Raw genomic sequence first — 24,553 nt, 5'->3', positions numbered from 1 at the left:
GCCTGACTACAGACAGTTTGCATACTTATAATTTTATTCTGGGATTTTAATGAAAGCACAAAGCGTAGTAACAACCAGACACTGGAGCCTGGCTCCGCCTCCCTTCTTTCCCAGACAGCCCGTGTCTCGGCCCAGGTAGGCCTCTATTTAGGTGATTGCTGTACAAACATTGTTTAAATGGGGGAGAGCATTTTTATGTCCAGGTGAGTCTGTACAGGTCTTGAAAAACATAGAAGAATGAAAACATTTTGAGTGATAATGATTTCAGTCTAGTCTTGACCACATCCCCACATTAAGTAGATCCCTCACTGTTTAAAATGGGTTTTTTTTTTAAATTTTATTACTTCTGTGCTGACCAATTTGAGGCAAAGTGTATCATCTAGTGCCAAAATAAAAGGCCCACTCATATGTGAAACGAAAGCAGAAGCTTATTTTACACTAAAGGCTTCCCAATTTGCCTGATGTAAAGCCACGCTGTTCGCAACTGTAAAAATATATGGAAAGAATACTGTATCTCCTTCCACCAGACAATTATTTGTCTGCATGAAAGCTGCTCAATTAACCAATAGAAAATGATTATGCAACAATTTTTAATGGAGGCTTGAAGTTACATTAACAGAATTATACACTATTTCCCATTTCAAAGTTCTACTGATGAATCAATAAATTGGGAAAATAATCTCCAGATTTCTTTAACTATGAAAAAGTTAGTTGCAGCCTTGGCCTGTGTAGTATTGTATAATACACTGTGTACTCCAATGTAGACCAATAAGCACTGGAATAAAGCAAAGGTGAGACTGAGTCAGTGGGAACCCCCGAACAAGACCCAAAATGTAGCGAAACGCACGTTGTTCCATAGCTTGCAGTATAATGCCATGATGTTGGCCAGTCACGGTTACCTCTGGAAGCGTTCCTGCTGCTCTCTCTGCTTGCGGATTTCAGGGAATTGCCTTTCATAGTACTCCCGTGTTCTGCTGTCCTTGGCTTTGCGTCTGGGGTTGTTCTCCATTCGCTCAACCTTCTTCTCCCATGCTTCCATCAGCTGGTCGTAGCGCTGGCATATATTCTGTTCCTGCGTACACAGCATTGGAAAGGCCCCATCAGGCTATCTCATGCCAATCGAAAAAGGAGAAAATACCACGAGGGAGCAGATAGTGCTGTAAGATATAGTCACCTGCATCTACATTGTTCCCATTAACCCCTGACTGATACACACGATCTTAAAATATTATATACAGTCCCAAATAAGCACTACTGGGATGCAACTTAGAGAATAAATTCTGTACTTTGTGTAAATGCATTTACATTGTGTCAAATTATAACTGTAAAGGAGAAACTGCAAAAAATAAAAATAGTTTTCCTGCTAAAAACACTTTTACAAACGGAAATCAAAAAAGGAGTTGAAATGTTGGAGAAGATATGCAAAGATTCCTGTATTGGGAGGACAATACAGCCTCATTTCCACTTCACCTTCCTCTTGGCATGATGTTAGAGGTGCGATTGATCAGAGCCCGAAACGTCTGTCTGACCCCAACAGACAGACTGAACTATTGCAAAACCAATAACTAGTTGTTTCAACATTGGGACGTTCAGAAATATTGAAATATTTATAAGAGGGAGGGAAACAGTCCATTTCGCTTAGATTGGTTCTATGATGTGGACATTTATTTATTCTTTATTTAAAGATAGTACTGCTGAATAAAACAGCTTTCAACAAACAAGAGGAAACCAAAGCGTACCCTGTGCTGTAGATAAACACATTGTGTTTCATTAGCTGTGCCAACAGCGTGGCTCCAGTGATGGTAATGTCAGTCCACCACTTCAGACCAAAATAGTTTTGATTGCCACAGACCTTTTGGAGACAGTCATGGTCCCCAGATAATAGCCTACACGCTTGGTTGGTGGTATAAGAGAAATGTCTTAAAAAGATATTGGATGGATTTCAAGGACGTTTTACCGTGTCAACATTTTAAATTAGTCTTATACGTTTAATACCAAATAGCTCCTAAACTTATGACATTTCCATCATTCTAAGCCGCACTTTGATTCAGCAGGTGTCAGCTGGGGGAAGGAAGATGGCGACCTATACGTGATAATTGTTATACGTGGTGAACATCACCATTGTACCTTTGAGCATCTTAGCATTTAGCACCAATACCATTTTCTGGTGTTTTAAAATGGTGCTCTCTACAAATTGGTAAATGTTAATACTGAACAGTATATTGAATTAGAATGTGTCAATATTATGTAGCTTTAAGTAAACAGGTAAGAGAGCACCTATCACAAGTTGACTGTCTCAAGAATAGTTGGTGCGATGCAACTGTAAAGCTGACTACGGCAATGGGGGGCACCTCTGAGGTGACGTCTAGAGCACTGACACAAATACCTGAAAGTTCCACAAAGCCCCTCCTAGCAGCGGGGAGACTTACCCTTTGTTTACGCGCATGGTTCCTCCTCTTAAAAAACAAAATCAGCTTCTTCCGCATGACTTGGTTGCTAAAAAAGAAGAGGACTTCATTAGAGCGACGGTATCAGTACGTTCAATCGTAAAATGATGTATTGGTATTTAACAGAAGAAAATAAAGTTTCTTAACACATAAAAGGTAAGCCCACACCAAATACTATTATTAATTATTTCAGCAAAAAAGATCCAGTCAGTACAAGTGCAAGCGACGTAGACCTTTTAGCTGGTTAGCTCAAGTGCACGCTTGTAAGTTTGACCATCCTTAGAGCGATAGCGCTTGGTTTATTTCTAAACACCCTCAATAGAAACCATCATCGGCATCATTGTTTGTTATACTTTTGATAGCGATAATATATATCATTATAATACTGCAAAGGGTTCTGGTGAAACACGGTGGTGGCTGAGGGAGAGTAGACCTTGACAGCTTGGACTGAGCAGCCAGATATGTAGGTATATTTGCAGGTTCACACTTCGGGTACACAGGATACGGGTAAGGCCAGTGCAGCCAGCCTTTAAGAGACGGCCAACATGATGCAGGTTGTCACTTCTCCCGTAGTGCAGTTGGGTGCATGGTGTGGTCTGCATAATTCCTTTCATAAAAGTCCTTTGTGGTTTCATTTGAAAAGTATGGTTTATGTGTATAGAATAAACCATTGTGTTAAAACCTTTATTGCCTCAATTGTTTTGGTCAACGATTCAGACCGTAACACCTTCCAACTAGCTTTTCAGTGGAGCCACTCGATCAGGAGACGCAGCAATAAGATCCGACGTAATTATGAGCCGGACTTCTTGCTGATTTAAGCACTTTGCTTCGCTGAGATTTCCTTTCAGTGTGGTAAGAATCCTGTCTGTTGGTCTTTTCAAGTCTGAAAGGTGTCCACGACATTAATCTGTGTAATAAATGTAAATACTCACGTCTTGATGTTGTCATGGTACACCTTTGTGTCTGATGGCTGATTGTAGAGAGGCTAAGAGGAGAAAAAGCAACCAGTAGATTAACAATTAGCTATTAGCAAGCAGTAATATTAAAGTGCCACAGAGATAATCCAGTGCCAGGACTAAAAGGATCATTAACCATTAAATCACATACCAGCTCAACCTTAGGACCAAGACCTTCCAGTACTTTATGGGCCTCTTCAGCTTTTTTCTAGAAAAGGAACAATAGACCGTAACTTAATAAAAAAGGTGCACAAAAAGTAAAGAACTGATTTGAGTAAGTTCAAAAACAAAAAATGTAAAAAAAGTCCCACCAGACCACCCTAATTAGAAGTTATACTCCTACAATAATTATGAGACGTTTATTGGCTATAGCATAAACAGCAGCATCACTTGAAGAAGTAGCTTAATCTGGCCATGCATTTGTTTTAAACAATTTTCAGGATGAAGGATGTGATCTGTTACATAATTTGGTATAGCTTCAGAAGAGCAGAAAACTCAAATGACCTACAAAAAAAGGTAATGTGTAGAGTCAACTGTAGCCCAGATTCATCATTTTAAATGCATTCAATTTGCTTTTGAAGTGGGGACATAAAATAAAAGAATGAAAAAAAGAAAATCTCTCCCATTGGGTTGGAAGCCTGGGAGCGTATTCAAGATCATCAAAACGATACGGAATAACTAACTTCCCTTTTTAATGCCCCCCCCCCCCCCATCTACAGACTGGGACAAACAACGTTGTCTGGCAGACGAAACGCTGGAGCAGCTGAACAGCCTAGAGCGTTAATGGCTGACTGAGAAGGGAGGCGTGTCTCAGCACTCTCCTACCACAACATCGTCTGACACACATGAACTACAGTGACCTCCACCAACACACTCACCCTCTCCCCTATTGTTCTGCTAAAATTTAGTTAAGCAGGATGGCCGCTCTGCTCAACTTCTAGTAATAATGTATCCTTTATTCTTTTTTGAATTCAACCAAAAAATTAATTATCAAAGTAAATGGCACTCCAGTAAAAACCTGGATTTGTAACCCTACAGCAAAACATCAATGCATAAAACAATATAAAGTTCAACATATTGTATATTATTCCTGATAATTAAAGCGTTGCTAGGCCACATGCTCCATTTCCGGTGAGAATACTCACACAAGGATGGACCATGAGCAACCATTCCAAGAATGATCAAGTGCCTACTTTTATTGAAGAATAGAAGCACTAGAGAAGTTATATTTCCTGCAACTTGGACCACTTACATTTCAAACCAGCAGCAAGAGCAAATGTTCTGTTTGCATTAACTTCCCTTTCAGTTGTATCAGAGCAGTAATGGGAATATGTGATAGTATGAGCACGCACATGACAAGAATACAACCCCAAATAACAAAGATTCAGTTAGAAACACAAGGCAGACTTAAAGACACATCAATTTAGCAAAAAATGGTTTAAGGGAGGCGACTGCAACTCTTTTGCCATAGTCGCCGTGATTATCCCCTGCTGTGCTGAGCTTGGGCAGCTCTGCATAATTTTGGAAGGTAAAACCTGGCTTGTGAAAAAGCTTGAGCATTTGAGGATGCACAAAGAAAAAGAAAAACATATCTGCAATTGTTGATGACACAATACAAAATGGCCGCGGAGAATAAATTGTTGACGGCACGTTTTAGAGTCCCCACCGGATTACTAACCCTGTTCTCGTCGTAGATGATTTGGACTATGCTGCGATGCTTGTGCTCCACTGGGGGAGGGGTCACTGGCTTCTCTGGCTCTACTGGCTTTGCTGCTTCCTCCTCAAGTTGTTGCTAAGAAACAATGGCAACATAAAACATTTTGACCAAAAGTCCACAAGACCAAACACACAGGAAAATATAGGAAGCATAATTTCCTTCCTATTCACAACCCAATTAAACATTTGATTGTTTTTATCTGTATATGTTTTCATATGGAAGAAATGGTGGATTCAAGGGATGCATCAACACTGTGTAGATCTCAGCGCTGATCTATGGCCTGATTACTCTCCACGGGTTTCCTTGAGGATTAAAATGTTTTAACAGAACGAAAGAATTGAACGGTGAGTTTTTAATAGATTAATGTTTACAGGTTAAAAGTTTTTATGAACTATCAGGTTATAAAGACGAGATTAGGAGTAACAAATAAACAAACAAATCCTTGAAAGTTTTAGGAAAACTTAAAACGAAAAACCAAGTCCTCTCTCCAAGCAAAGCTCCTACGACCATCAAACAGGACGGAATTCCCCAAAAGAATATCAGAAGAATGGCACAAACTAATAAAAAGATTACAAGTGTTAGGGTAGCAATGGAGAGTGAATGTCTGATAAGCGTCCTGCAGGCGGACAGTTTAATCACAGTTGCTTCATGTCAGCACACCTGTTAGTAGAATCGAGTCCTGAAGGAACAGCTTGTACCATTGATTTTGTTTAACAATATTTTTATTCAAATTCTATGTGAATTATTAAATTTGAAGCATAGCTGAAAAAACCATGAGTCACACCTGACCTCAATCTCACAGGTTACTGCTTGATTATAATTGCAAATTAAATTACTACTTCTGACATTTTGTTTGGTGCCTGTTCAGACTAAATGTTTTACTAGAGCCTGGAGCCCTCCATTAACCTCCTGTAAAGTGTGCGGAAGTGTTTAGTTATGCCCCACCCCCTCCCCCCCAAGCCAAACTGTAACTATGCTATCTAACAATGTTAACTACCTGCACAAGAAAATCTGTGGTTTAGATAATTGAGAAAACTAAGCAGCATGCTACTCAGCTTAACCCGGTTTATAAAGGGCCATTTCACTTTTAATCAACGTGATGTATTCATTCAAATGTGTCAATTAGTGGAACAAAAGAAAAATAGACTGGACGGTACATAGATGACAACACTGGATAGTAGACTACAGAATTAGAGCAAAGGGTCCAGAGTGCTGGAGCGCTCCTACGATGTGTTGCCATGTGCATTTTAAATCTGTCTGTTGTGCAATTTCGGCATTAACGGGTCAAAGCCGCTGTTCAATAAATATCAAGAGCCTTTCAATGTACCATTCAAATTATTTTACAGACATTCGTGCTTAGTGACATAATTCAACACTGAATGTACTTGTAGGTGACCAACCTGCTTTTTCTTCAGCTTGAAAATCTGCTGTTCCACCTTCGCAATCTCTCTGTCCACACGGTCCATACTCTGGATCAGCTCCTCTTTGGATAGTTTGGAAGGAGACGCATCCTGATCATCGCCCATGTGTAGAGGATGTCCTCCTGAAGACCGGGACTCCTCTTTGACAGAGAACTGAGATTCCTGGCAAAAATAAAAAGTTCATAGACCTTACAAAACAAATACAGTTGAAAATCTGTAGACTGAATGATTACATCTCTAATTTCAGGGAAGTTAGAAGTTCTTTTTCATTGTGGGGAGAGGGCTGAGAGAGCTCACTACAATCACTCGTGCTGTAAACCCTGTTGTTTTTATAGCTTTTAAATATTACCATAGAAATGTAAGGTGGTACACAAACTCTCTGTCAGGACAAAAATTACAGTTTTACTTCTTGGGTTGTAAAAGTGAGTGGAGAGGAACAAAACCCACCTTTTTGACTTCGGCAGCGTTTCTCAGACCGTCCTGTACTGAGTGGGTCATGGGCAGGACTACACCCCCAGCAGTGGGAGGTGCGCGACTGATGTGGCCCTCAACAACAGTCTCCATGCGAGGGCGTTTAGCATCCAAGGAGTCATGCTCTGACTGGGCTGACATGGAGTGAAACTGCTGTTCGTAACCATGGCGCCTCTCTGGAGGCCTGAGAAACAGAAGTAATCAAGGAAGTTTACAGAAGCTACATCTGGTTGTCTCGATGTACGATTCCCAATCTGTAATTTGGGGACATCCATTGCATATGCGAGGCAGAGCAGAAGGAGAAACTACTCTCCAGTACAAACCATCAGAACAGAGAATTTTAAGAGAGGCCTTACCTTTCAGTTCCAGGGTGGAATTCAGACAGTAAAGAGGGTCTCCTCCGACCCTGTGCATCTTGCATATGAGTCCGATAGTCAGGGACGGTGAAATCCTGAGTGAGAAAAAAGGGCGTTGAGGGTCATGAGGTCCGTGGGTAAAGAAACCCACAGATCGGCAGTAGAAAACGCACACACACACGTTCCTGCAAAGTCAAAACTACAACAATGCACTTCATAGGTGAGGTAACCACATCACGCTTCCAGAGAGACAAAGTCCTGTCCAAACTGAAGAACACATCCATCTTATGCAACAGATACGCTTCAGTTTCAATCAATACAGCGGTCTGCACTGGCTGCTTTATGCACACTTCACAATCCAAACCTTTTTCTCTACAACTTGCACAACACCAATTGTGTATTGTTCTGTGAGCGCTGATGAAAGATGTTTGAGGGGCATCCTGGGGGCCCAGGGCTACGAGGCACTCACAATTTAATTGCAACGTCCCAAGTTCAAGCTTGGCTGGGGACCTTTATTGCATGCCACCCCCACCCCACTCATTTCCTGTAAGCACTCTGCTGTACTCAATCTTATAAAAAGTTCCTAAATGAACTCTACAGGCTTTCTACTAGTAAACAACGCTCTCAGACAGACAATGTCATGACATGGTCTATTTGCTAAAGATCTTCTTTTCTAAATGAACACTACTTATCCCATTGGTTTCAAACAAGAAAGGAGTTTTGCTTTTTTATTACCAGTCCCAGAGGAGATGCCTGGTGTTACTTAAGGAAAAATAAATGCTGGGAAGAGGGAAGTAGTAGTAAACCGCCGAACAACAACTGGCCAGGAAAACTTCATCTGCCAGAGCACAATGGAATTAGCAGGAGCACTGCTCTGGTTGGATTTGGCAAACTGAATTTTATCATGTTGAAGTAAAGATAATTGATTTAACTCTTCCTAATACACCAATGCTGCAATCAAAAAAGCTTTGGATAAAGACAGCGTCATTAGCCCTGCTGGACTAGGCAAACCTGAACAAACAGATGCAGTTACAGGAAACCTTTCATAACTCATTTTGTCCCCAATTTAAGTAAACAATCCAAATGCCCTTAAACATACCGTAGACAGTTTTCTGTCAAATTAAACTCCTAAGGATGTCATTCAAAATGGCTAAGAAACATTATCCGATATTCACAATGAAAACATAAAATACAGAGACTATTAATCATCAACAGCAGGTAAATTATATAAAAACCAGCAAACGTCTCACTAGCAGGTAGTCCATGCTATTAAAATACAGTCTCTGCTGCATCAGTGGAACCAGACGACACCTCCGACTGTGTGCAGCTGCGAAAAAGTGAGGGGACACACGTGACCCTGAAGGCCAATAGGTGGACCGGAGTCCAAATACTGTTATTATAAAATCTGACAGAATTTGGCTACAATCTTTCATCAGGATGAGACGACAAAAAAAAAAAAACATGGCTGAGGCACAAACACAACAAGGCAGTGGGAAAGTTTTACCTGTTGGTGCCGTGAGCCGGAGAACGTGTACTGGACAGAATGCTGCGGGTACCGGCCCTGCTCGCTGCTGAAGCTCCCCTGGCTGGGGGGGTAGCCCGAGCTACTGGACATCCTGACTCAGTGCAAGCGGGCTGCTGCTTCTTCAGAAACTTTAGCTAGACCATGTTTGGAGACACATACCACCTGCACCAAAACAAAGAATATGTATCTTTTGTAAGTCATATTTTACATAAAAAGATGAAGAGAGAAGAAGCACATTGTAGAAAAAGTCTATTAAGCATCCAGTATGCCAACAAGTTAGTATGTACTACCATAGGGAGCTCCACAAATCGTATTGATAGTACCTTGGTTCAATAACTGAAGGTATTATTTGAAAAAGAAAATCAGAGAAGTCCAGCATCACTTTTCTCAAAAATGTCGGTTTCCATGGAGCCTGAAGGCACTGCCCTGTGGATATTGCCTTGAATTGACACTGTGGTTAAGCCTAAAACCTAACCTAAAATATCCCACTCTTAGCTCTTCCTTTACCTACAGTGCAGCAAGCTAAATCAAAGCTATTAAACCAAGAGTGACAAATTAATGAATAAATAGATTTCTAGAAAACCCCAAAACAGCATCTCTCTGGGTGGAAAGAACAGTAGCCGGTTTATTGGAAATGGATATCTGAAATAACAAATTCAACCAGTCAAATCTTCTTGGATTGTTTTATCGTAGTAGTGGTCTAAAATATAAAAATACGGTCTCAGTCCATTAAACATTCAGATCTACATCAGAGTTGTAGGATCTCCGAAAACACTTTTTACAGAAAACATGGTGTGTAGGTCTTTCTGCAAACGAAACGTGCTAACAATTCATTTGATTCTGATCACAGAAACTACATGAATCTCTTGTTCAAACAACCGGTTGATAAATAAAAGGGACTTGCATGGTTTGTAACTGCTATTTTCCCAGCTAAACATTCTATCATTAGAAAACTCCTCCAATTTGAATCAACTTCAGCCATGCAACCAGGGTAAAAATGTGTTGGAAAACCTTACAAGTCATGCCAACTCATCAAACGAACTGAGATCACCGTTTCAGCTTTCCACTCATGTTTCCATTAGGCTGCGTCTGAATAACATCCCATGGTAATCTTATATTATAACTTCATCCAAGATTAATAAATTAATGCTGCACCTGCATTTAAGCAGACATGTTAGAAAATGATTAAGTTCATGTTAGTTCCTTAAAGTCCTGGTGGCTATTTTTGCCGGGAAGCATTGACACACACAGTACTTTTCAAATGAACAAACACTAAACGTTTTGCTAGGTTTATTTTATGGACACCAATCACACAGAAGAAACAATTCTGCGTCACTGAATTTTTTTTGTCACAGGGATCCAACATCAATCTGTGTTCTGCTGGCTCAGGCATTTTTATTCTCAGCATGCACAATTTACAGCATGGCCACAATGCCCAGACAACATGATGCCGTCTTCAGGGATGGAAAAGCACCAACCGTAGCCTCCATAACCAGAATGGGAAGCTGTTATTTTATTTCAATCCGCAGGCCACACAGTTTGGTTGGTCCCATAATTTGAGATCCTCTTTCACAATGTCCAGAGTTATACTAAAAATATCATCAGTGACTAGCAAGAAAATAGTGGATGACTGCGTTTTTTTGCTAAACCATAAATTAAAGAGCCTTTACAGTTTTAGAATAACACAACTCTGCATCATACATTTGAAATCCATGAAAGCAGTACAGCAAGAGCTGTTACGCCCCATGTTTTCGTACCAGCCAACACCAGACAGGTCGGGATCTAGTTTTTCAGCAGCACCTTTCGGGTTTGAGCCAAACTAAGGGAGAACAAATCCACTAAAAACTAAATTGTCCTTATTTGAGAGGCAGGCATGCAGGTCAAAATGTGAAGAGAAACAGAAATGACTAAAGAGAGCACTTTGCATCACTACAACGGACTCAAAATATCACAACTAGAAACCCCAAATCACTTCTACATAACTTTGGGGGTGTTTGTTTAAGGTGATATACCAAAAGGATATTAAGCTTTCATTGACAACATTACTAAATGAAACCAAATCTCCACTTAAACTGAGGAACAGTGATAACGACCAAATGCATACAAGTATGGCTGGCAATTAATGAGACGGGAAACAAAAAATGTTGCACTGGTGCGGTAAGGAAAGATTTGGTCCAATGTTTTTTTTTTAGAAATACATGCTTTGTTCTGGGTTTTTTTTAAATTATTAGTATCGTACAAAGCAAAGGAAAGTAGGATGAAGTTCATGCTTACCACCAGAATCAGCTGTTGCAGACCTGACTATGCACAACCCGGTCCTCCGGAGGCGGTTCACATGCATTTGAAACAACTCAAAGAAATCCACGAAAGGACTCAATTAGCGGACCCTTTAATTAGTACACGGTGTGTAGTCTCTCCTTGTAGCCATCTTTTGAAATGAATGTAACATTACTTCGAATATACAATGTTGTACTGTGACTCCAGCACATTGGTGTTATCCTACATTTGTCATTTACATGTCATGTGTTCTTTTGATTGGATTTACAAACGTAGTTGGACATTTTGAAAGTCGACGCATGCAGTTTCAAGACAACAAAAAAGACTCACGCGAGTTAGCTTATCGTTACACGGTGAAGTTCGTAGAGGAGATCATTATATAAATAATTTCCGATGGTCTGTGCTGATTTCCAAACAAACCCAGCAGCCGTTGCAAACTACCTGGCCTCATAGACGGCCTAGCAGTGAGAAATACCGTTTCGGTGTGTTGTTATTGTCCTTTACGCCATACTGTCATACAAACGCAATTGGATTGGTAGCTTATCTTGGGGGATGGGTCTATTTCCACAACAGAGCCCTACCGGAAATGCACCGAAAACACGAACACGGATCAACATTGGCTTAAATTGTTGTGCTTCGTTAACATTTCAGAGCAGAAAGACGGCGTCTAGGGTGTTGTTGTTAACGCTAGCTAGCTAACTTAGCCTGTATTTCACCTTTGAATTCTCAACCACGTCGCCATCTTGCAAGGCAGATTTCCATCGTAGACCTGGGCGCTTACATTTCGTGCCAATTAGACATGTTTCTTTGTTTCTTAAGGGCAATGTGTACTCACCTCATTAAGGAAGTATACAGATATGAGATAAATGTTTCCCGGGCAGGTGTATGTGTCAATTGTTGATTGTAAATCCGCGGGTTGTGAGCTGTGTACGACTGGGCAGACTGAAGGCTGCGCCGCGTTTGTCGGTCGATATCCTTGCAGGGTAAAATAAATTATCCTCACTCGATTAAATCCAACCCGTTCTAGTTGTCATCAACACATATTTATGTACAGTAAATCTATAACCTGTAGTTTAAGATAGTTAGTGGACTGTTATGTCCCAGCTTTCCTAGATATGTGGCATTCTCGTTTATTTAATTTATACACCTGAAAGGATAAAACAGTGTAACAGCTAAATCATTCCCTCCAACACGGCAACGTTCCCTGAGTTTGTTATTTTGTTATTTTTTTTTAAAAGAAATTTCGTTTGAGACAACTTTGCAGGTTATCTTTATTCAACTATGCAATAAAAAATGTATTTATCGCATTAATGAATATGTTCTATGCGTTTATTTAAGCAAAAATGTATATAGAAAGCAACAGTGAATTCAAGTCAGAAGAATGACTGTACCGGGTCTCTAAAAGTTTCTGCTTTAATGAACTTACTCGTAATACATTATTGATTCTCTTATCTAAATACGGTGTTAAATAAGGTTTATAAGGCGGACTGTATTTGTATTTCTGCACTTGGAACCACTGTCTTGTTTGGCTCTTGTCTTCACACGGAATCTTTTCGGAAACGGTCAAAAATAATGATTGTTTACGTCGTTGTCTTCGTAGTTTTATTATATCTGTTTTGGATAAAATGCATTTACTGTCGACATCGTCCAATGTTGGTGAAGTCGTTGAAACGTGTAATGGATGTTTTAGCAAGCGGAGACATAGACGGCGACGACATCAGCGCTCTGATCGTAACTGCGCATCCGGATGATGAATGCATGTTCTTCGCGCCAACGATCATACGACTGGTTGAATTAAAAGCCAACGTTCATTTGCTGTGTTTATCTGAAGGTATGGTGATAGCACATTTTTGTTTGCAGACGTTTTTCATACATGTTTTCCTTACTTGGGGAAATTGTTTGCAAACTATGGAAGTCTAGACTTTGAAGGAAATCGAGAGCACACACACGGGGAGTCACATGGTGTATCTAATGTTATGCTAAATGGGCTTAATAGAAGCACACATACATATGTGTTGAAATGTAATCACATCGGCACAGCACTATATTTTATCGATCAAGCATATGTCATTTTAAAACCATTGGAAATGTTACACCCAGACATTTAGAATTGCATTTAGATCCTCTTGTCATTACGTTACACCCATTGCCTAACTTGTCTTCCTGATATGTACAGGAAACTACTACAATCAAGGAGCACAGCGCAGACAAGAACTTCTCAACAGCTGTGCCGTGTTGGGGATACCAGACTCCAGAATCACCATACTAGACCATAAGTAGGCCACCGTCTGCACAAAATACACAACAAACAAATTACGTTTCCCTTGTGTGCCTTTAAAGTTGAAAAGCGGTTCACGGTAAAGTCTCAGCAAGTCTGCCTGGTAGAATCCACCTTTCCATCTGTTATCAGTATATATCTAGTCGTATCCACCTATAAAGTGTATTCTAGCATTTTGTATATATAGCCATCTTAAACTATTATACTTTTCAATTCAGTTTCAAAAAATGAATTTGCCTTACTGAAACTATGACACTTTATTCACCCTGTAACATTAGCACCACTAGGCTGGTTGTTAGTTCTGAGCAGTCTACCAACCTGTTTGGGCACTCACAGGGAATTTTTTTGTATCAATGATCTCTACACGGGGGAAATTGAGTGCATTTGGATCACTGGGGCTAAATATTATTATTTTAAAGGCAATTGGCTGTTACATTTTCTTCTTCACCACTAAATTAAATTCATAACTATTGAGCCAGGTAGTTCAAACTTGCTAAAAAAAACAATAGTCTGGTCTTATAACCTGTTGTCAGTTCCTCAGTCAGTTCAAAAATAAAATCTGACTTTTAAAAATGATTTTACCAAAAACTTGAAATGCTGTACAGGAATTGCTGTCAACCGTTTGGTTTGGCTGTCTAAATAGTCTGCACACTAATGTCATTTCACAATCAAAGCGGTGAGCAGAACCGGGGGCCAGAACTTTGAACAGTATTGTTTGCCAAATTCCAAGGGAACTTGCACTTCTTCCTTGTTTTGCTGTTGATGCAGCTGTAGGACTTTTAGTCTCCTGGCTCTGACTACTGGCACGGTCTGGTTACAGAAATTGTAGTGGTAGAAGGTTATGTTGAAAAGGTTGAATCAAGCCTGCTGCTTCACTTGAAAATGTTTTGAGTTTCTAAAAACCACGGGCTGACTAAATGTGAGTCTCTTGTACATGGTGGCTCACCGAGAGGGCTGCATGAACTTAGGCACTACCTGTGACCTCACAGTAATAATTTGGCAGCCTACATGGGTTGTCTGCCCTCGAGAACATTGTTAGTGTATGTGTGTTTGTGCACGCAGAATTTAGCTGAACTTTGATCTTTGTGCTGTCTGCACCTGCTGAACGAGAGTGTAGCCCATTTTCCCCTTTCTGTGTATTCTGTTTGCCTAAAACACACAAATCTAATCAGCACTTCCAACCAAGCTCTCAACCTCCCTCTCTGTGATTGCTGTCCTTGTCTGTTCCACTCCTCCTCCTCCTACTCCTCTCTTCTCCTACTATGTCTGCTGAAGCCAACTGCCAAAGACTGTGGGATACATTTTGGCAATGCTCTAAGCACTGCTAATGTTGGTCATTTTTCCTCCTTGTGCGTCTGTCTTCACCTTCTCTGCACAAGTATGTGCATATGCATATGCACACCCAATGTCTTGACCGCTCACCGGTCAGCTTGTTGTGCACAACCAAAGTGCATGCATAAATAGATGTACGTCAATATGCTTTTTATTGTATTTTTAACTGTGGCTGCTATACTTTCATGTCATTTCCCGGGGTAGTTGTGACGGAACCACCGTACTTTTGTTATCTTAATTTAACAACTAGTCTAGAAGGAAGTGTGGGTTAGGCATAATTACAACATATCTGGATGGGACTTGCCCGCTCACAACCGCAGCCCGGAATGACCCGGAGAAACGCGCAAATTCTGCTTCTGAAACAGGATTTTCCCTCGCTCTCTGAATAGGACAGCTGTGTGGACAGTATGTGGGGCCCCAGTGCATGTTGGGGCCTTTGTGATCAAGCTCGATCTGAGCACGCTCTGCTGCCTCTTTACTTGCACTGGCTTGACCCCTGTCTGCTCCCTGGACTCGAGTCTAGCTGCTCACTGCACCAATCTACATTATCAGTCGGTTTGAAACTGACGCAACTTTCTAGCTCCCCCACCTCATTTCTTTTCAACTTTAATCTGACATCTTTCATAACAACACACTTCAGATTGAGATAATATTTCAAACTTGTTTTTACCACAGAAGTAAATTGCAAAGTGAAAGCTTTTGTTTAAAAACTGGATTATTGTAATTTTCTGCGTGAATGTTGACCAAAAGCTCGGCACTAGTTTCCGGAGAGGAAAGCAGTTTGTTGCAGGAACACTGAATTGTATCCCCCGCACTAGGTTTTAGATATACATTGATCAGTGGTAAAAAATAGCTAAGCGTGCGACAGGGCTCTCTAACCAACCCCCCCCCCCCCCCCACTGTCCTCTGGCTGTGCTTTTATCCTTGATACATTTGTCACACGCTGGCCACAGCATAGTCATCTGTTGCCTTTCCCATGTACCAAGTCCTGTGGCTGATAACAGATGCATTACCCAAAGCATTATCTCCATGGATGGCTGTTTTCCATGGTTGTTTATATGAATTTTATGAATATAAAAATCATTCCAACTACAACCACTGATCTCTGGATCATTGTGAAACCACATGTGTGTCTTTTGGTGTAGTAACTATGTTTGTAACCGCCTTATTACAGTGTGACATTGTGGGCGTACTGTCCGTTTGTATTGGCATCTCCGCCTTCCAGGCAGGACATATAATAAGAGTTTGTGGACAGAAGTCTGGCAGTTTCTCAGAGCTGTGGTCCATGTGACCAGACTAAACAAGCCCTCTGTAACACACACACACACACACACACACACCGAATCCCTTAACTGGGCCAAAGTTCAACAATTGCATATAGACGCCTGTAAGCAATTAAACATCCACATGCAAATCTACAGAAGGGGGAGTTTGGGGGTTACTTTAGGACATTTAGCAGTGTTGCCATGGTGAAGCTAACACATCCTGCTTGATAAAGGTCAGGTGTCTTCAGCCTTTTGTTAATTTTTCCTATTTAGTTTTTTTCCTCCCCCTTCGTGTGAGCTTGTGCTTAGCTGCGGCTGTTGAACTATAAGGCAAAAGGTCTCAAATAAAACATGAATAAATGCAACCGTAGGGAACAAAGCCTATATAGACCTAATATGCATGCACTTTTGCCAAATTGTCACCAAATCCTGTTCTCAGGAAACCATAACGTGTTTTATTTAATTCAGGCAGCATTTAATATTGGCTGGCATTTCCTGTGTCGTCTTTCTCTATTACACACACACACACACACACACACGTCCCTGGTGTGACAGCAGTCCTTTCACTCTATAAAAGACTGTTTTAAACTATCTCTGAACCCCCAACCCACCCCTCCCCCCGGTGACCTAGGCGACCTCCGCCCCTCACGCCAAAGCCTGACCCTCCCATTACCGGTGGCATCTTAATCCATCACTTCCCTCTACCAGTTTGCCAGTTTGACTGTCCTGGATCATTGTTAACAACGATGGGGAGGGGAACAACTTTTGGTAACCCCCCCCGCCTCCACACACACACACACACCTACCCCCATTCTATATATATATATATATATAAAACGTATGTCATGCTACCATGGGCTATAACAACGCATCTCGTTATTGTCAAACCGAGACCCCCCCTCCACAGTGTCGTGTTTCATGCTGTTGTTGAGCAGTCAGAACTGGTGAACAAACTGGATTGAAACTGGCACTCCACTTCAACCCCAGGACTTTTTGTGTTGAGTTTCATTATGTTTAAAAGCACTTTTCTGTGGCTGGTTTGTCTTCGGTGCAAGGGAACGTTGAACTATCGTACAAAGCTATGCCTTTCGGTCTCTAAACAGAGAAAAAAAAGTCTATGCATGTTTAGGTGGCCAATAGCTTGAGTTGGCCAGGTGGGATGTTCGGTTTGTACGCTTTGTTTTTTCTCTCCTGACTGTAGTTTCAGATGAAGCCGATGCTCAGCACTCCCTTGTGTTTGCTTTCTACTAAAGGCCTTTTTAGCAGTTAAATCTGACCTGCAGAAATCTGTTGCTCTGAAAGGAGTTAAGCTCGGCTTAAGAAACATCTAGCATGCTTATGTTGTGTACAATTAACTCTCAGCTGCAGTGAGGTCACAATGCAAACATAATGCCCTCTTGTTTGTCAGTGAAATACTGAATACTTGGTAGATAACCAGTCCCGTTGTTGTTTTTTTTCCTTCTTCAGAAAACTTCCAGATGATCCCAAAGCAGAATGGAGCGTCTCGCTGGTCTCCACTGTAATTGTGCACCACATGAGAGCTCACTCCTTCAACATGGTATGCCCAGCTCTGCATTGTATTTTTTCCTTTACAGACAGTTGTTCTTCTGTCATTTAACACATATATTCCATGCCAATCAGTATAAAAAACTCATCTATTTATTTTATTTTTTTCTGTTTTGGCACCAGAGCCCCTTATTCTTCCTCATTCTGCACAATAATCCTGCCGTGTTTTTATTTTGGTTGAACTGAGAGCGTATTTTCAACCTCCCTTCAAGAGACATGTCCTCTGCTGCAGCGGAAAGTTTGCATTTCATTTCTGTGTTTACACACAGCGTCTTATCTGCTCCGGTGCAGTTCTGCAATGTTTGCCAATGGGAATGAGGTTCATTGAGATTCAAAGAATCTTCCTCCACTCATTTTTGACAACGGCACAAATGGTTAAATGCGAAGAAAAGCTTTGGACAAAGCAAAGGAAAAAAATGGCAACCCTCAGTTCAGGGAAGATCATTTCACACAGCTGGGTGCCTCTATGCTGTAGTCAGGATCTCTCTTTGTTATCAGAGACGACAAACAAACACACCGTCTCCTCCCTTCCTGTTAGGCCGAGCAGCAAAAAAAAGCCTCCTGACCAAAAAGCAAGCTACAGGAAAATGTCTTAAAAGTTAAATAGATTCAGCAGAGAAGCACACAGAGATAAACATGTAGATTTACAACAAGCGGTTCACTCTTCCTGCTTTTAAACTGAATAAGTTGTTTCCTTGGTCTGGCCAAGTACCATTCCTTTGCTTTTTATATATAAGCCAGCAAGTATGATTAGTTCATTTGTTATAATTTGTGGTTGGGAGCTGAAACGGAGGCTTGATTGCAATGGTAGAAAACGCCTAAGCGGAACAAATGCCAAGTCTTCAGTCAAGCCCTTATTCTTTCACTTTGACCTGATTTTTTTTCACTGGCTTCCTCTGGTGAGCAAGCAGGCACACAGGATATTTTTTAAAAAAAAGACTTTTAAATATCAGTTGTCAGCTGCCAAGCAGCTCCACATTCAGGCACCGTAAACCATTCCACTAACCCAAGAAAACTGGTCTGCCCCCATCTATTTAAATTCCCTTTTAGATACCCGGGTTCTGGCGTTCCACCCACACAGTTTGCTATTTTGTTGTTTCAGGTGCTGACCTTCGATGAAAGCGGAGTGAGCAGCCATGCCAATCACACGGCCATCCATAAAGCGGTCAGGTACTGACTGAACTGGCCTGGTCATTTTTTTAAATTTTTTAAATGTATGAATTATATTTTATTATCCCTGAGCTTAAAGATGCCATCCCCAGGGACATTATGTGGCTAACAGATGCACACTCAAAAACAGCCCACTCCACTCGTAAAAAAGTATCCAGGAAAACATTTGGACTCTGATCTACATCCATCTTTCCAAATGTTTCTGCACAAAGACTTGCGCACACACACACACCATTTTTTTTGTTTTTTAGAAACCGCCTGTTACATAGCTGAGAGGTCGTCCAAACAGAGTCCTCAGAGGATCTTGGCTTTGCTCCCAGAGGGCAGCAGTAAATCCTGTCCCGGAAGTGGTGAGGTGGGGGGGGGGGGGCAGATCTGGTTTGCGGAGGCCATCCCAGCTAGTTGCATCGGGCCGCTGGTTTTGCACCGTGACGTGTACGTCCCCGTCCTCGTCTTGCCTGTTAATTGCACTCCCGTGTTAGCCACGGGGTTCTCCCTCCCTGAGCCTGCGCCGCCCTCCGTCCGTCCGTGGGCCTCCTCTATTGAAAAGATATGAGCACTCCAAATCACAGCTCACGATTCCCAGCAGGCCAGTATCCCCCAGAGGGGCTGCGCATTAGTTTCGCCGACCTCAAGGGCTTGTTGTTGTTTTGTTTTGTTTCCTGTCTAGAGCTATTAGATTCGTAAATGGGGGTGTAGACGGAGACTTGACTCCCACCGAGATTTGCACGGTTTACTGCATGGATTTTTCCCTGGTCTTCCCTGGTTTTCCCTGGTCTTCCCTGGGCTAATCAGTGTAACCAGATCTCTAATCCACGTTACATATTGGCAGGCAGAAACATTACACCAAGGTCAATTCTTTTGTAGGGGTCGACAACAAAGGAGACCCTGTCAGTAAGATGGAGCACCTCTTCAACGTTCGCCTCCTTAATATTTTGGTAACAATGTTCTTTTCTCCATTTACAGCCATCTCGCTTTCTCCGGACAAGTACCCAATGGTAGGTGTGTCGCCTTTAAGAGCTTCATATTAGTGACCAACTAGTCACTAGTTTTTACTAAATTTAACTGCCTCTCAGAAAAGTATTCTGAAAAGGTTTTTTTTTTCATTCTGATTAAAAAGTGTTTTCCACTCATACAATGTGCCTAAAAAATGACGCATTGAGCTGCACAGACAATGACTCCCATGGGTAGCACCACACCTCCAGTCCGTGTTTTGAGAACACTGCAAAGTCGTTTTTTGTCAATGTACGGCGCCCTCTGCTGTTCAAAAGGGTTGCATTGTGTTTAGACATTTTGGTCTGCTGGTGGCAGCATAAGGCCGGTTGGATATTTCACCTCAAAAAACATACAATGATTTTAAACTGATGTTGAAATAAGTGCATCTGACTCTTGACCCGTTGGCCGTTAAGGCAAAATCAAAATCTATGCAAATTGCCTTTTAGCCTTTTTTTATGCCTTCCATCTTCAACAAAAGTACCCTCTGGGTATATCAAAATAGACAGAGAGAGAGTATCAACATGCTACAACAGACACAGGTCATTACTTTACTGGTTATGGACCGCAAAGTGTGAGTTGACAGCACAAAGAGACAGGCATAGCAGCGGTTAATCATACATAAGATGTCAACGTTTGCACTGTGCTGTCGAAGGACAGAGAGATATCGTCATCTGGAGTCTTTAGGCCACAGCAAACAGGCGCTTTATCTTTGAAGTGCCCGGCCCTCTTCAAACCCACAAAGAGCAGACCCAAGAGCAACAGGAGTGTCATAACAATCACTGTTTTTTTTATTTCCATGCAGTTATGCTTCACTTGTTTCACTGGTATTACTGTAGCCTCTACCCCAGGCCGTGCTTCTCACCTCCCGCTTTAGGCCCCTTGCGCCCCAAAAGCTTCATAAGGTCCATATGGTCATCACCATATATGGAGCCACAGCCACGACAACAACACAAATGCTGCACAGGAGGACCAGCCTACGTGTCCTTGTATCACATTATGTTACAGGACAGGACTTTTCCTCACGATCCAACAGAATGAGAGGACGGCCCACTGCTGTATTCGACCTACAACATATTAACTGGGTCTCTTTGTCTGCCTCCCCTCTCCCCCCCCCCCCCCCCCCCCCTCCCCCCAGACTGCTGTTTGCTCTCCCTGGTGACTGTTGGACCGCTCAGGAAGTACATCTCCTTCCTGGAGCTTCCCTTCAGCTGGCTGCTGCCCTCATGCCTGCGCTGCATTATAGGCTCACAGGGCTACAGGCGGGCCAAAGTAAGCCTCCATAAGGACTCTTTGTTGGCATGAAGAGATCGCCGTCCAGGTTTTTTTAGTAGATTCAAACGTGCTTTAAGCAGTATATGTGCTGAAGAATGTTACATATGTCTCATCAAGCTAATGTTACATCAAAGATACTAATACATTGACACTAAGCAGCAGATTGATTTGCACTACGATTGACTGTTATTTATGATGTAAGCAATAACTCTTTAAATCACATTGAACAACATGTCTTTTCTTTTCAGGATGCCATGTTTTGTCACCGGTCTCAACTCCTATGGTTTCGTTACCTTTACATCACCTTCTCTCGGTACATGTTCGTCAACACGTTTCAAACTATTCCACAAGGACCAAAGAACCTGAAGATGTATTGAGTTTTCACCGTGTTGCTGCAGGTGTTTTGCCCCTTGATTATTGAGCAAGGAGTGTAAGTAGCCTGAATATATTTTGTAAAGCCCTTTCCGTAACGCTGAACAAGAACAACCCATCTTTTATTGCTACAGAAACGTCTTTAATGTCTTTACACTGTATAAAAACAACTCCAGGGTTTGAATGAGTTAGGATTTTTTATAATATGTACAAAAATACTCTAAAGCATTCCTAAAAAAATGATTCATTCTTCCATCAAGTTTGTGTTATTTTGCTTTGCTCTCAGCTGGGGTTTTGGGACATGTCTCTGATGCTCTTGTGAGCCTCCATGCTTTCTTCCCATTTCTCACCACAAAAGTTCTCCACTGTGACGCTGTGGACGGTACCTGGATCCAGGCAGTGCGGCGCAACGCCTGAGAAGAAAACGCAGGAAACAAAGTTCCATTATTTAAGAGAAAAAAACTTTGCCTCCAGTACATTCAAAATATTAGTTTTCCCATCAAAGAACTGTGTTGTCTCTTACAACATTTTCATTATGAAAATAACAGTGCCACAGATAAAGTAGAATGGGGCGTTTAGTTTGGAGTGTACATCACAGGAGAACGGCGTGACTGTGTTTGAGATCATACCGTAGCCATCAGGGTTGGAGCGTGGGGTGTAGAAACTTTGAACTCCACAGGTTTTACAAAACGTGTGCTTGGCAACGTGTGTGTTAAATGTGTATGTGGTCAGATTGTCGGACCCCTTTGAAGATAAGGAAAATACTCATTATTCACTTATATATTCACTTGAATCAACGTTTTTTTCCAAGGTTTTCATTTGAGTTTACTACCTGTAAGAGTGTGAAGAGATTTTTTGGAACGATGAAATGATTGTTTTGTTTCTTTGTGCAAATGCTGCAGCTGTAGAAACAAAAATATAAATACATAAATCTGTTCATATTTATTCGCCACAAAGTGTAAAAGCAAAAGTATTGTTTAAAGTCTGTACTACCAATTAATTATATTTATAATTATAATAATTATTTAAAATTAGACATGTTTTTGTTGCGACACACTTATTGGTAACTTAATGTCCTTAAATGTAATATCCATACTTGCACTGGAAAACATGGAGGTCTGGTGAACTCGAGACTTCAAATCTAACAGCCCCACAGTGGCAGCCGCCTGTGTGTTTCACAAGATTCATCCTGTGGGTACAAAGAAAACAACAAACCATTACAAGGAATAAATAGGTTCTGATTTGAGTATTCTGGGATTTTAGGTCTTACTTCAAGCACGTCGTTGAGAACAAGAGAAGGATCAGGCGTCTGATGTTATGAAACTGGTGACACGGCTCTTGTGAAACCTGTTGACGTGGAACTGAACGTCCCGCCCAAAACAGCTCCAATGACCCTGCTCAAACAATAAACCAGGTGACCACTGATGAGGGGAACATTTACATTGAAGCTCCCAAGCTTTTGATCCAATCAAAGCTGTTGACATTGAATATGCAGTACATTTAAAAAGTGGGAAGTTTGGGGAGTTTGTTTGCCCCGAGCCACTGACACTTATTTCATGTGATAATGGAGTCAGCTTCCACAATAATCAGCTCGGACTATGCCCTGCTTTAAAGATTGCTTTAACTAGAACACTTTGAAGTGGTCCATAATGACTCAAAGTCATGGGCAAGAGCAAAGTACAGAACACTTGCACAAACACATTCCTCAGAGGTGGAACTAGTTCAGCCAGACGCCCAGTTTTGTGTTGGAAAGTAGTTGCGTGCATCACGGGTTGGGTATCATATGACAGGGTTGCTGGCAGGGTGGGACAAGGGAATGCTGTGACCCAAATACATAAGTTAGGACTCTCAGCTGCATCATATCTATGACCCCAAAAATAAGATCCCATTAGACTACAGACCCCCATCTGAGTTTTTCTTTTGTAATAGGCGCTAAAAGTGAAGCAACAAATCACTGGTTAGAATATGAGCATTTATGAACATTTTAGAATATCTTGAAAGGGTCCTCTGTTGGTTTCTTTAACCAACTTTGAGGACCATAGACCAAAATCTTAGATGAAGAAGTATGTTTAACAAGCTTGGTCGAAACTTCCTGACACGTGTCACAAAAACATATCACTGTTTTTCCAGTTTCACCTGGGCGTCGACCACATACCTGGCGTTCAAACTCAATGCTTATGCGTAAGAGATCAAGTCCTTGTTGTCACTCTACTGCTATCATCAACATGTTTTTTAGACGGATGAATGTGGACAAATATTTAAAGAATGGAAAAGGGTTTAAAAGGGTCTGAAAACTTCCATCACGTTGCTTCCTATGAACTAACTAGGAACTGTCCCCACAAGGCTGGAAACATAATAATGAGAGAAGTCTCAGAAGTGTAAGACTTGTGCTACCACATTAACACAATGGGCTTGTGAATGCTTTCTTAACACCTGCCATGCATTTTTCTCATGGGACTGGTGACTTGGCAGTGTTTCTGTACAGTATGTACATTCTGATAAGCCAGAACGGGTCACGGCCACCCCCACTACCGTCACTCGACTGCCATCATTATCATGTTTTCACACGGTTGAATGAGGATACATCGTTAAATCTAATTGCCTTATGCTTTGAGAGAACACTTATGGTTGTCTAAAAAATAAAGCGTATATATCGTTACTCTGGATCACGTTACAGTAAGCCAGTATTCCAGAAAATAAAATATGTTTCTACGGTTGGATATAAATCACGAATCTGTGTATCCTTTACTCAGACGGCTTGTGTACGACGGAACCGCATGGGGATGGTTAGTAAATTAAGTTAGGTCGCTAAAGGAGGTTATTTAAGAGTGTTATCTTCGTCTTTATCGCAAAGACTTCGCCCTGCTGCCACAGCAGCTGGTAGCACGTTCACCAAGCATGTTTCCATCAACAGAATTCCTGTCTGCTCACGTCCTTCTTTCGTGTTACATTTATACAGTCAGATGAGTTCCTAATAAACCGCAATACGTTTGATATTATGTTTGTCAGAAAGAGGGACAATGGGAAAAGCTAATGTATGTGTATGGCGACAGTACTATTACTCCCTTATCTATTTACCCTTAGGTCTTGAATCATTCTACGAATTATCTGTTCTATAACTCCACAGTCGTA

At 41.4% G+C, this 24,553-nt stretch overlaps 3 protein-coding genes across 5 annotated transcripts in view; 1 reads left to right on the top strand and 2 right to left on the bottom strand.

Annotated features, from left to right (window-relative positions):
- ncor1 (nuclear receptor corepressor 1) overlaps window positions 1–12,174 on the bottom strand; it is a 45,879-nt gene extending 33,705 nt beyond the window's left edge. For 2 of the 3 annotated variants that reach the window (XM_037466789.2, XM_037466791.2), the window contains exons 1-10: window positions 12,006–12,174; window positions 8,873–9,055; window positions 7,369–7,463; window positions 6,989–7,196; window positions 6,521–6,703; window positions 5,082–5,195; window positions 3,555–3,611; window positions 3,380–3,432; window positions 2,430–2,496; window positions 900–1,072 (exon numbers count right to left, since the gene is read on the bottom strand). In XM_037466789.2, coding sequence (XP_037322686.2) covers window positions 900–1,072; window positions 2,430–2,496; window positions 3,380–3,432; window positions 3,555–3,611; window positions 5,082–5,195; window positions 6,521–6,703; window positions 6,989–7,196; window positions 7,369–7,463; window positions 8,873–8,983 — 1,061 coding nt within the window. In that variant the 5' untranslated portion in view covers window positions 8,984–9,055; window positions 12,006–12,174. Of the gene's footprint in view, window positions 1–899; window positions 1,073–2,429; window positions 2,497–3,379; window positions 3,433–3,554; window positions 3,612–5,081; window positions 5,196–6,520; window positions 6,704–6,988; window positions 7,197–7,368; window positions 7,464–8,872; window positions 9,056–11,167; window positions 11,244–12,005 lie in introns of all 3 variants that reach the window. The other variant, XM_037466790.2, reaches the window with a different exon arrangement.
- A 498-nt stretch (window positions 12,175–12,672) lies between these two features.
- Window positions 12,673–21,656, top strand: pigl (phosphatidylinositol glycan anchor biosynthesis, class L). The gene is made up of 7 exons (XM_062558267.1): window positions 12,673–13,001; window positions 13,347–13,446; window positions 17,513–17,603; window positions 18,714–18,781; window positions 19,748–19,779; window positions 20,913–21,046; window positions 21,298–21,656. Exons 1-7 carry the CDS (start codon window positions 12,743–12,745, stop codon window positions 21,424–21,426), a joined length of 813 nt encoding a protein of 270 aa, XP_062414251.1. The 5' UTR covers window positions 12,673–12,742; the 3' UTR covers window positions 21,427–21,656.
- On the bottom strand, window positions 21,527–24,062 carry cenpv (centromere protein V). Its single transcript, XM_037466801.2, has 5 exons — window positions 22,692–24,062; window positions 22,518–22,610; window positions 22,254–22,323; window positions 22,051–22,165; window positions 21,527–21,834 (listed from the first exon to the last, which is right to left on the bottom strand). Exons 2-5 carry the CDS (start codon window positions 22,607–22,609, stop codon window positions 21,704–21,706), a joined length of 408 nt encoding a protein of 135 aa, XP_037322698.1. The 5' UTR covers window position 22,610; window positions 22,692–24,062; the 3' UTR covers window positions 21,527–21,703.
- Window positions 24,063–24,553: the final 491 nt, after the last annotated feature.

Source organism: Pungitius pungitius, chromosome 16 (assembly GCF_949316345.1).
Source record: "Pungitius pungitius chromosome 16, fPunPun2.1, whole genome shotgun sequence".
NCBI classification, from domain to species: Eukaryota; Metazoa; Chordata; class Actinopteri; order Perciformes; family Gasterosteidae; genus Pungitius; species Pungitius pungitius.
This window is presented reverse-complemented; position numbering and strand designations above follow the sequence as displayed.

Bases quoted from the DNA above. Each gene is read 5' to 3' on its own strand.
- pigl (XM_062558267.1), top strand. From the start codon at position 12,743: ATGATTGTTTACGTCGTTGTCTTCGTAGTTTTATTATATCTGTTTTGG. The intron at 17,604-18,713 runs GTATGCCCAGCT...TTGTTGTTTCAG, and splicing joins GAGCTCACTCCTTCAACATG to GTGCTGACCTTCGATGAAAG. The intron at 18,782-19,747 runs GTACTGACTGAA...CTCCATTTACAG, and splicing joins GCCATCCATAAAGCGGTCAG to CCATCTCGCTTTCTCCGGAC.
- cenpv (XM_037466801.2), bottom strand. From the start codon at position 22,609: ATGAATCTTGTGAAACACACAGGCGGCTGCCACTGTGGGGCTGTTAGA. The intron at 22,324-22,517 runs GTATGGATATTA...TTGTTTCTACAG, and splicing joins CTCCATGTTTTCCAGTGCAA to CTGCAGCATTTGCACAAAGA. The intron at 21,835-22,050 runs GTATGATCTCAA...TTTTCTTCTCAG, and splicing joins CTCCAACCCTGATGGCTACG to GCGTTGCGCCGCACTGCCTG.